The sequence below is a fragment of the Equus przewalskii genome, chromosome 7 (assembly GCF_037783145.1).
Source record: "Equus przewalskii isolate Varuska chromosome 7, EquPr2, whole genome shotgun sequence".
Taxonomy (NCBI): domain Eukaryota; kingdom Metazoa; phylum Chordata; class Mammalia; order Perissodactyla; family Equidae; genus Equus; species Equus przewalskii.
In genome coordinates, this window is record NC_091837.1 from 37,119,356 (window position 1) to 37,131,953 (window position 12,598).

The 12,598-nt window shown below is 42.5% G+C and overlaps 1 protein-coding gene across 12 annotated transcripts in view; it reads right to left on the reverse strand.

The window, feature by feature from the left end:
- The window catches only part of PIEZO2 (piezo type mechanosensitive ion channel component 2), a 418,984-nt gene that overhangs the window by 115,121 nt on the left and 291,265 nt on the right, over positions 1-12,598 (reverse strand). For all 12 annotated transcript variants that reach the window (XR_011541935.1, XR_011541934.1, XM_070627457.1 and 9 more), the window contains exons 8-9: positions 5,162-5,324; positions 2,156-2,275 (exon numbers count right to left, since the gene is read on the reverse strand). Coding sequence is in view for 10 of the 12 variants with exons in the window: in XM_070627457.1 (XP_070483558.1) it covers positions 2,156-2,275; positions 5,162-5,324 (283 nt within the window). In the remaining 2 variants the exon portion in view is untranslated. The remainder of the gene's footprint in view (positions 1-2,155; positions 2,276-5,161; positions 5,325-12,598) is intronic.

Consider the following 12,598-nt stretch of genomic DNA (forward strand, 5'->3'; position numbering starts at 1 on the left):
ATATGTTGTTTTGGTTGAGGCACGTGAAGAAAATCTGGCTTCACCGAGCTACGCAGGTGGAGAAGGAAGGAGTATTTCTTGAGTCGATCCAGATAATCGTGGATAGTCTTCTTTGATACTACACCACACTCAGCAAGTGTGGTAACTCAAAGGTTAGTCGCAATGTGGACACTGAAACCGTCTCACTGAACTTTGCACACTTACAGTAAAACCCACTGATGCATCCTGTACCTTGACTGGAAGCTTCACCCACGCATGGTAGTATCATGTGTTGGTGATTTGCTTCAGTGAGTTATACAGCTCTGCCAAATATTGCCACATTTCATTGTATAATATTTAAAAAGTATATTTCTTAATATCACCACTGATCTCATCAGAAAAGTCTTTAAGTATTGGGACGTTTTCAAGCTCTCAGTGGTGGATGCAAGTTTTCCAGTATTCTAATTTTCACACAAAAGTTCAAATTTCGGGGCTGGCCAGGTGGCATAGTGGTTAAGTTCGTGCACTCTGCTTCAGTGACCTGGGGTTTGCCTGTTCAGATCCTGGGTGCAGACCTAGTACCGCTCATCAAGCCATGCTGTGCTGGCGTCCCACATAGAAGAACTAGAAGGACTTACGACTAGGATGTACAATTATGCACTGGGGCTTTGGGGAAGGAAAAAAAAGTTCAAATTTTATCAGTGGCAACAAATGCCTATGTCCTGAAGCGACGACCTCACTTCATTTATTTTCCAGTAATTGTCTGCCAAATACCCACACTGGAATAATTATAATTTGTCCATCAGCTGTCCTTTCAAATAAATCTGGTGTGTAGTGGAAACAGCTAGTTCAGCTCACACTTAGAACCATCACTCAAGTGCTGTCCATCACGATGATCGTCATTCTTCAGTAGGTGACACTTGATGCAGACTTCCCATTTTGTCACACAGAATATTAAAGACTTGTGCTCCAAGGTTGAGATTTAAGAAAATTAATAGCCATTTCTGGTTTATCAAGGATATTCTTCAGTGGAACCATCCTGTCTGCTTTGCCTTCTGTGAGTGCATAGCCATCAAGGGCACGGCCACACCCATGGGGGTTTGTGCTTTCGTGCCATAGCAGCAAACTTTAGCACAGAGAAAAAGGTAAATATTTTAAATATTAATACAAAAATAGATTGAGCTTGTGGCTCCATGTAAGGGCCTCAGAAATCCTGAGAGTTCTAAGGCCTCACTTTGAAAATTGCTGTGCTACCCTCTGTTGATATCGACCATGCAGTGAAATGGGCAGCATAATCTGAAACATGGTGTAATGAGAGAGAGAAAGGGCCCCAGGGAATCCTCGGCCCTCTTAGGGCACCACATGAGCTCCACATGCTGTCATCCCTAAGCCAGCTCATTTACTGTGTCACCCTCTCTCCATACAGGACAGTCATGCCTAGGATAAGACTATGTGTCCCAGAGAAACTCACCTGCCACCAAATAAATCAGATAGTCTACCCCTCAGTTCTCTAACATGCTGAAGAGCAAGATGCTGACCCCATCCAAGAATCATAAGAGTATTTGTCTTTACAATATTGCAAATAAGCCCTTTAAATAAGTTAATATAGCCTGACTGAGTTGAATTCAAAATGATCAGTAAAAGATCAGAAGGTTATATGAATTGCCCAATTGTAACTCACTTACATCTCCTTGTCAATTCGTATTGTTGTTCAAAGTAGTAAGAGACACTTAATCATATTCATATGGACAGTTCTGACCTCTCTAAGTGGTTCCTTGAGTTAATAAAAGAGTGAAATGATTGTCTGCAATGTATTTCAACACTGAGACTTCACCACCCAGGGCTAACAGATCGCTTTGGTATTTCTTGTTTGTTTTAAATACAAAATTACTTTTAAAAATTGAGAACACTCTTTCTTTTTCGGATTAAGATTTCAGCAGAAAGCACTGGAATGTAAAATGGTAGGGTAGAATGGAACCACAGTATTTCCTTCAGAAGCACTGGGCTCCCCTCTCTGAAGAGAGCACTCTGGTACTAAGAGTTCAAAACCAAACCATTTCTATAAACTATGCACAATCTGACTTTGCACATGATACTACATGACTCATATTCAGCAATATAATATAAAAATAGCAAAATAAATTAGGAGATGAAAATTCCTTTCTTCGTGGCTTACTTTTCTCTCGTCAGTTGGGTAATGGGTCGCGTACCACAGGCTCCGCCTCCTCTCGGCCGTTATTTGGATGGGGCTACAAGCCAGGGCTCTGTCCTCTTCCTTGGTCCTCTCATCCTGCACCTGAGACACAGAATAACCACAGGACCAGCTTTACTTCCCAGAGCAGTTCCCTCAGTGGCCTGAGTGACCCCTGGAGAAAGCTTTCATCTTTGCCTCAATATGATTAGTTTTTAAAGTTAATGTATAAAATATATGGGCTTTTATCAAGACACTTTAAAAAGATGACAAAAATGCTGCCTGTAAATGCTCAGCACATCAATATTAAATGTTTCCTGACTCCTACTAAGCCCCGTAAATTACAGGAATATGCTCTAATGGTAAATATCCGCTGCTTCTCAACATGTGTTCTCCACTGCCCTGGAAAGAAGTTGTGCAAATGGTTCTTAGAGGAAGAGCTTTCCGAAAGTGCACAGTTACTGTGTAAGCCAGCCACGGGCAATCTTTAATTAAGAAGAAATTCATTAGAGGCAGAATCCTCCAGAGCTTACACACACTATTAAGCAGGAAAATATCTAATGCACAAAACTGTTGCCTTGCCTAATGAGACACTGGCCTCAATCAGACGACTGGTCTTGGGAGACAGGATAAGGAGCAGAAGGCACCTGGGTGGACCTCCTATGGTTTCCCAGCAATGACAGCCCAGTAAAAGGGCATTAATGCACCAGCGATATTGGAGCGAGGGAGGGGACTTAGCGTACTGCCCAGCTCCTGGGTTCTGGTGGGCCAGCGTAGAGCACCCATGGGGAGCACCCTGACGCCCCGGGTGGGAATTCATACTCGCCAGGTGGGAGCCCACATATTACACTTAACTCTTGATGCCTGCTGCTCTCCCTCTCTGTTTCTCAAACTTGTATTTTTTACCTCAGAACTGATATTTGCTGGCAGACACTTTTCATGAAATATGCCTGGGCATCTGGAACTATGATATAATCAGCCAGCTGTCTTCCATCATTGCCTCAGTGAGAAAGTCCTGCGTTCCAGCCATTTAAAATGCAGACCACCTGACTCGTGGATGACTTGGGCCTGTTCTCCGCACCCACCTCGGACGCAGTGATCTGTAGCCCTGCTACTGACTGTGCTGCCTCCAACTTCGATGTCTTCCCAGCGCTCCACCTCCCTTTGTCCCCAGACGGCCCTTGGCCAAGGCAGCTGTGTGCCTCCTGAGCCTGCGGGCTATCACAGCCTTCGCCCCTCATGACAGCATGAGCGCATGCGGACACAAGCTCCTCCCGGTCCGCACACTGCCCGAGACATCACAGAGAAAGCTCAGGGCACGTGGAACACTTACTGCCCAGGGCGCCTCAAAGCAATTTCCATCGCTGGGAAGACGTTGTTCAGAAATAGTTCTCATCATACATTTTAACTTCCTTTGCACACATTTTTATTTGTCTGTATATACATATCTCTATGTGTGTTTGTGGAGGAAGAGAACACAATAAAAATTTTAAAGGATTTTACTGACACATTCAAAGTTTGGAAGAGAATTGGAGAAAATGTAACACAAGATGATTTGGATTCTGTGTGACCCCATAGGGCATTTTTGTTTTATGCAACTGCCATCAGTGGGCCCAAAAGACAGGCGATATAGGAGAACCCTGTGATGAGGATGGCCTCTGTGGCCCTCATCACCGGGCCTGTCCGCGCAATGGGCAGGAGGGTTCGCACAGGAGGGGGACAGACAGAGCCCCTTCTGCAAGTGGCACTTCCACCAGGGACGGGCAGAGACATGCATCTTACCCAGTTTCACCGTACTATCTGACTTGGATTCAGATCCTGCTTACATCTTTCGGATGCTTTTTCTCTGAAGAATGTACAGCTCCTCTGAGTGGGGGCCTTGCCTATTGTGTCAATGCTCTATCCCCAGCCCCTAGGTTAGTGTCTGAGACGTTTGGCCTTCAACAAACGTTTGCTGACTGACCGACTGACTGAATGTGTGGATATAGTTTGTGGGTGTGAAGACAGAAAAGGAAAAGTATACAATTGCACCAGGGCCCAGGCTAGAAGTGACGCAGGAGAAGGCATGATGGGATCCCAGAGACCTCAACCCAGCGTGCTCATTAGAGTTGGCTTCTAGCTTGGGCTCCTCCACTGGCGGATGACGGATGGTATAACAACCTTTGTGTACATTACTTGCCTCCCTCACATGCCAATAAGCTACCTTACAACGGAGCTTCTTACAGTCCTTTAGAGGAGGAAACAACGTGGACTGAGGTTTTCTATCACTGAAAGGGAAAAGAGAGAAGTCACACACCCTCTCTGGTCCTGAGCTCAAAAGTGCCATGTCCTTCTTAATATTCCCAAGGGAAAGAAACCAGTCCTCGCATGTGCCTGAGGAGATGTCCTCACCCCCTGCCTCGCAGTGGGATATTCAGGGGGCTATAGGCACCCCTGAGAGCTGGGAGGGCCCTATCGCATCATCAGAAGTCAGAGGTCTGAGAAGCTTTGGCAAACTCCAGTCACCAGGATAAGAGGGTGTGTAGTTCCTGAGGCCCTGGCTTTGTTGTCAAACACGGGTTTGATCTGATTTCTACCGTTCCAGAAGGGTGTGACTTCAGACCAGTTTACTTCTGTAACCTCAATGTCCTCGTCTCTGAGATGGGTACTACACCTCCTCTTCAGAGTTATGCAGGGGACTGAATGAGACAGGGTGCGTCAGCAGCCTAGCATATGGCCCGCCACCTACGAAGTGATCAGCAAAGTGAGTCTCCGTTCTCCTGCCCACCTACCATTCTTTGTGGCACGTGGGGTCTTCCCAAGGGAAGCTAGTCTTTGTTCTGATACTATTTGTATTCACTCAGTCTCTGCAGAATCAGAACACCATAACCAGGATACTACAGTTGTTTTGGACTATAGTACTAGTTAGTCAGCAGTTAATAAGAGTGAACGATTTCACCTGGAGTTTCCAGGTTACTTTGCAGACGAGATTGTGAAAATCTTTATCCTTACAAGCGGCTCCTGTAGCCAGATGCGGATGAGAGTGGCCAGCGTGTAGTACATCACCAGCAGGAGGATGGGGTTGGCGTGGTGATACCAGGACAGGTCTGGGTTCGCTATGATCTTCCACGTGCTGGAACAGTCTGTTTGAATGACTGATTTGATACCAAACAACCTGTTTAAAAACAAAGAAAAATATTAAAAAGATGCAACAAAGATCTGTGTCTCTAACACAAAATAAAAACATCTTGTTTTTATTGCATTCATGAGCTAGTCCTGGTTAATTCATCCTATCCTAGGTATTTCATTACTTTTCCGTATATATAGCTGCATCTCTAAATAATATATGTATGTATATATATAATACATATATAATATATATATCCTTAAATTATATATATGTGTGTGTGTGTGTGTGTGTGTATAAAACTGATGTCAACACTAGCCAGATGATCTTTTACATTGGCTCAAAAATCTAGCTAATACTAAATCTTTGCACACCTTTTAGAAAATTATGTTTTGGGCTGGCCCCGGTGGCCTAGTGGTTAAGTTCAGTGTGCTCCACTTCTGCAGCCAGGGTTTGGTTCCAGGGTGCAGACCTACACCACTGTTAATGGCCATGCTGTGCTGGTGGCCCACATACTAAAAAATAGAGGAAGATTGGCACAGATGTTAACTCAGGGTGAATCTTCTTCAGCAAAAACAAAAAAATAAAAGAAAGAAAGACAGAAAATTATGTTTTAATTGTCAATCAGTCCTATTAAAACCCTTCATTATCAAAATGTGAGTTATGTAGTAATGTGTTACTAAGTCCAGCCAAATAAGTACATGTTTTGTTTCCGGCAGGATTTAACATTAGATATTCAGTTAGTGTTGATATTATTGGGCAAATATTGAAACTGGACACAGTTCTACAATTCAGCCATAAAAGCCAGATATTGTAAACTAGAGTTTCTGTAAGATATATTGCTGTCCAATTTTATTTATAGACAATTTAATTTTTTCAGAGCCTTACAATTGATTATTTACTTTGAAATATAATTTATGAGACTTGTTAAATTCTGAAATGGTTTTTTTATGTTGATTTCTGTATCTGATTATATAATGGGAAATTGCGTAAAATACGATTCACTGAAATTCACTTTTATATGGATTTTTTCTAAGAAAGGAATCTACTAAGTGAATACAACTTTTACATGTTAAGGCATCGCATATCTTTCTATTGTTCCCATCTTTGTGTGAACTTCCTTTAATTTGCAGTTACGGGCTTCATTCAGTTATGAGGCTTTCCAAGAAGACACGGCCTCCCTCGTAAACCTCTCAGGCCTAGCACTGTTTCCCATCAGAAGGCAAGTAGACTACTGGTGAACTGCTGAGCACAGATGTTAAAGTAAGTGAAATAGAAATGAGACTTTCTTCAATTTTATCAGGAAAAAAACATTACACTAGAACTTGCTCTTACTACATATGGGTCTTTCCTTCTGGGTCCAGGCAGATTTTTTTGTAGTTAGCGTTAGAGAGAAAAACTTCCTGATAACAAAAGAGTTACATCCCCCTTAGAAGGGTGGGACATTCTGAACATTGTTTTATTTTGCAGTCCTAGACTGAAATGCAAATTTCTTGTATAAAGAACATGGACGGAAAGCTTTTAGATTTAGAATCAGACGAGCCGGGTGTCTTTGGATAGATCTGAGCAGAAGGTTTCCGCTCCCAAGTCCTCCTTTTTCTCACCGATGCCTGGCACATTGGCTAGAAATAAACTCATCAATCGTCAGCTTAAAAATACCTGTTTTGCCTCATCAGAAGGTTAGTGGTAACTTCTGCAGCTGTCTGTAAACTGAACTGTGTGCCTCCTAACAGACTGTGTGGCATCTACACTCCACACCTTATCCTTGAGATCACAGCTTATTCCCCACTGATTTCGCACATCTCCACCAGAACACTGAGGACTCGGTCCCGCGTTTTGTGCTAACCAGTGTCTGGACTAACAAACAAGGGCAGAAGCTACAGAACGGCGGATTGTTGTAATGGCAGGGAATTTTTTCCTAACAGGGATACGCAAATATTGTCAGACCTAAGACTTCCCTCTCTCCTTTTTTTAAGAAGCTGGATACCATAGAAAAAATTCCTATGTAAGATGGAAAGTTTGTACTTGAAGTTTCACAGCCTTTTTGGCACTACAATCTAAGGTACTATGTAATATCCAACTATTATTCAATTTACTTAACTTTTTATTGTGGATCTCCCATAATCCAGGATTGTTTCTCAATATTGATAACACACGGAAAAGTGATCTCATAGCACCTGCCCTCCAGGAACCCACTCTCCATCCAGCATAATGATGTGATGTGTCAGTTTGGTGAGAGCAAGCTGTTACGGAAAACCTTTCTGTCTGTGGGTGTTTGGGATTTGTGCTGGACAGTGTAGTTACGAAGAAGAACGCTGCATGTTGGGACGGTCCAAAAAGGGTAGATAAGTAAATAAGAGGAAAGAGAAATCCTGAAGGATTGGTGAGAGAGTGCCAGGTTGTGAGGTTGGGCTGGGAAGAAAGGGTCAGAAATTGGGTACAAGGAGAGCAAAAACTCTATTTTGTTATTTATGCACTATTGGATATTTGTAAACTTCATTCTGTTTTAAAGATTCCCACATAACTGCTAGTGTCTTTACAGTGGTCCTAGTCTAGCACTCAAAATAACTGGAATAAAAATTAAATTTAAATTAAATTTTATGAGTCATTAAAAGCCCTTAAAAATGACTACCTTACACCTTTCCCTAGAAACATCTGTTTGCCTGAGAAGTACAGGCGACACAACTAACGGAGTAGTGCATTTCCATTTATCACTTATTTAGAACCAGAAAGATAAAACTTTCTCTTCTACGTATTTGGAACATCTTTTGTTTATCTTGGACCCGAGGCCCAGTTCTATGGATAGTGGATATAGGTGCATTTGGTAGGTGGCTCACTGTCTCTGAATGTTCAATTCCTTATGAAATCTAATAGAATAGGGAGTGGGCAGGAAGTCTAAGTATGTGGACAAAGAAAGAACATTTTTCAGAAGATCTTATGATAAATGCTTAAGATCTCAAAAACTCTTCTATTTCTTAGAGGATGGCTGAAGACAGGTCCTCAAGTGATGGTCAGTTCCCAGTCGAGACCCTTGGAGCACACGCTTCTGCTTTGGTACCTGGCTGTCTTGCTCTACTTTCTATTTCATGGCCAACGTCACTGTCCACAGAACAGGTCCTCAACTTCTCTTCCTGGACAATTACAATGTAAAGGGCAGTCTCTAGTTTCTCTCGCCCCTGGACTGTGACCTTTGCTAGAGTCACCTTCAGGAAACTCAGGCTCAGCACGTCACCTTCCTCTTCCTATTTCCTATTCGCCTACCGCCTGGGTCATCACCCCAAGTCCAAGCAAAGCATCCTCCAGGCCTTTAACAAGCTGGGCTCCTCTTCTTTCTCCCAGACACTGAATTCAAGCTACACTGGACTCTCTAGGGTTCACCATAAAATCTCAGTTCCTTTGGTCTTGCTACTCATTGTTTACCAGGGTTCTTTCCAGGAGGTTGTGACTTTTCTGGGGTTGCCAAATCAAGGATTAGGGGTGTAGGTACCAGGTAAGCTGTGTCCACTCCTTGGCAGTGCAAACCAAGGGCCGGCAGGGCTTCACATCTCACAGGACAACTCCAGCCCCACCCCCAACTGCATCCAATAATATATACATATCACTGTATTCCTCTTAGGAACACTCAACCATCCCAAATTACTGCAGCAGTCACCCAGGTCACCAGTGGTTCAGGAACACACAATTATATTTCTCCCATGGCCTATCGTCACAACCTTGTGCTAATTTATGACAACTGGTCTTTGCCATAAGCATTCACTCCTTCTTTCTGTCCAGATATGCCTTATAGCTGATGTCCACTGATGCTCTTAAAACCAATTTCTGACACTCTTCATCAGGCTGCTTCTTCCTATTCCTTTCTGCTGTTGTCGTTGGACATTCTTGCCATCATCAAGGCCTAGAGCTCCCATGCCACCATCTCTGGGAAACCTCCTATGATTTCTCCTAATAGGAATCGACTTGTCCTGCTCTATGCATCCACAACAATTATACTTGTAGTCATAGTTTGTAGTTCTATTATTGTTAGTTTATGTGCTTGTTTCTTTGCTCAGTTTGATTCTAATTCCTTCAAAAAAGGATATGTGTCTCATCATCTTGCCTGAATGGCAGTGGCTAGTATATAGCAGGCTTTAAATGTAAGCTTACTTAATTGAATTAAAAGCACTGAGACTAAGTTATGCCATTAAGTTATAGTAGGTGATCCTGGTTACAGCAGGAGTTAGTTTCTACTAAGGGATGGCAAAGGTCCTGCTTTGAAATAGAAACAGTGAAAGAAGGATGGAAAGGAACTGTAGATACACAAGAGCATTCTAGAATTTTTAGAGAAACATCACTGTGGCCTGAACCCTGACATCCACGATTTTAGTGCTTTTGGTCTGGGAAATCAGAACACAGAGCAAGACCGTAACAGAGGCACCATGACAACACTTTAACTTATCTACAGTCGATTTAGGTCACAGATAGCAGGTAATTGTCCATGTTCTCCATAGGCTGTCAATAAGAATCTTGAACTTTACCTTCTGGATGGATCAATCAATCAATATACATAGTTAAGAAATAACACTCCTCTTTCAAACCTGAGAATCCAGGTTTATATATACATATATACAAAGTTATATATAAAAAACTAAGAAACAATAAGAGACACAAGCATCGAAGAGGAACAAACTATGGGGCAGCCTGGGTGGCTTCTTCAAGATCCTCCAACTGCACCTTCCTCTGAGTATTATGCACACAAACGCATCCTGTGCTTTCTGATAGACGAGGATGTCACAGCCTCAGGAAGCATCTCCTCCAACACATCACTTTGGTTCCTCCTCCTCCACAGGCCCAAGCAAACAGCTGACCCTCTCAGCTCTTCTGGCGCTCCACGGGCTCAGTATACACGGCTCTCCACCTCGCATGGAGCACTTGCTTTGTATTCCTCTCTCCCTCCAAAGCACTGTAACATCTGACAACATATGGTGACTATGAATTGGCAGGGTACTTGTTTCTACTTGCACATGTTGGCAGATTTATAGAACTTCCACCTGTTTTCAGGTTCGCTCGAGACCACATCTGCTCAGTCTCTAGTAATACAGAAACCCAGCCATTTGCAAGAAGTACGTAATACTGAAAATAACACCACACTTTAAAAAATGTTAATTGTGGTAAAATACACATAAAGTTTATCATCTTAAATTTTTAAGTGTATGGTGCAGGGATATTAACAACATTTACATTGCTGTGCAACCAATCTCCAGAACTATGTCATCTTGCAAAACTGAGTCTGTACCCGGTAAACAATAACTCCCCATTCCTCCCTCCCCTCAGCTTCTGGTGCCCACCATTCTACTTCCTGTCTCTATCAATTTGACTACTGTAGGGATCTCACATAAGTGGAATCATACAGTATTTGTCCTTTTGTGTCTGGCTTATTTCACTTATAAAAATGTCCTCCAGGTTCATCCATGCTGTAGCATGTGTCAGAATTTCCTTCCATTTTTAAGGCTGAATAATATTCCATTGTACGTATAGACTCCTTTTGTTCATCCCTTTTTCCACAGATGGCCACTTTCACCTTTTGACAGTTGTGAATAATGCTGCTATGAACACGAGTGTACAAATATCTCTTCAAGATCCTTCTTTCAATTCTTTTGCCCATATATCCAGACAGAAGAAGAATTGTTGGATCATGTGGTAATTCTAGTTCTAATTTTTTGAAGAACCACCATATTGTTTTTCATACTGGCTGCACCATTTCATATTTCCACCAACAGTGCATAAGCATTCCAATTTCTCCACATCATCACCAAAACTTACTTCCTGTTTTTTGACAGTAGCCATCCTAATAGGTGTAAAGTTGGACACCACACTTTTAATTTAGCCTTTTCTTCTCAAGAGCTCAGAGCTCTTTCTGATCCAGGCCTCTCATAATGATACAGAGAGGCACATTCTTCAACTAAATAAGCATTCACTAACCAGAATGGATGAGTATGCAGTTAGGTTGATAAAACTCTAGGCAGGTTTTAAATTCTCTTATGAAGCCAGGAAATATATTCTTTCCAACTAGGGTAAAATGATTATTTTGGGGCAAAGAATCCCCTAGAGAAAACATCTTTTAATAATCTTCTCATTTTAATCTTAGATCCTTCAGATAAAACCAATGAGGGACTGAATGGAGGGAAGAAAGGGAAAGGGCAGAAGCACGGGAGAGGCAGACGCTTCTCAGAGAGTCCGAGTGCAAAGTGTGGGCTCTAGGTCAAGACCAGGCTCAGAGGGAGCAGCCTTGCTGATGCTGGGCATGGCTCCATCAACGGGAGATTCTCACATTGTCAGACCTCCAGGGTGCTTAGTCCTTTCTATCTCAGACCATTTTCCCTGCAAAGGGGTTTGGTGACAGACCCCAACGGTCCCAAGGCTCCCTATGGAGGATTCCCATGCTGAGTATTCAGGAGGTTCATGAAATAGACGGAGCCAAATGACTCAGTGGTTGCAATCATTGGCCAGTTACACGCACTCATTTGACTCAGCTAAGGATGCAGGAAAAAACAGCGAGTGGCCTTCAGAGGAAAGCAGTGAGGCCTCATTTCTGTAATCAACTGGGGGTTCAGAGGGAAGGACAGAACCTTTGGATTGACTGTTTGACGGCGTAAGCCAGCAATAACTGCCCGTGCCCACAGAAGGTCCCGGGATCTAACCCAGAGCAGACATGGGTTCCCTGAAGAAGTTTGTGAAAGCAACTGTGAGGGAAAATCACCAACCACCTAAACATAACTGCCTTTGCTTTTTCTTCCATCCTTGCCCACTCTTTCCCTACCTCGATGGCCAGAAGTTGAAGCATAACAAAACATGTTTTATTTTTAAAGGTTAAAAAAATAACAGAGATTCAGATGGCACATATTCTATTTAATATTTTGATTTTAAAATGCATCTCTTGAATCAAATGGCCTTAGCATGAACTCATAATAAACTTGAAAAAAATCAGAGGCTGTAGGGCTCAATGGAAAGAACAGGATTCCAGACAGGGATTCAGATCCCACCTGTATGATTAGCTACGTGACCTTGCATGCGGCATTTAGCTTTTCTGAGCCTTAATTTCCTCACTTGGAAAATGAGACTAGTAAATACTATATCTTGAAGAGATACTCTGAAGATTAGAAATAATAGGCATAAATTTTTGGAAATCCTTCTCATCATGCCAGTTCAACTTAGAGCTGTTGAAATGGGATTTGGAAATATCTTGTGTAAAACAGTTTGGGATTGCAAGCGAGATGGTCATGAAATTTCTTTTCAAAATAGGTGGATATTAATGTCCATCATATAAAAGTATAGATGTAGATAGT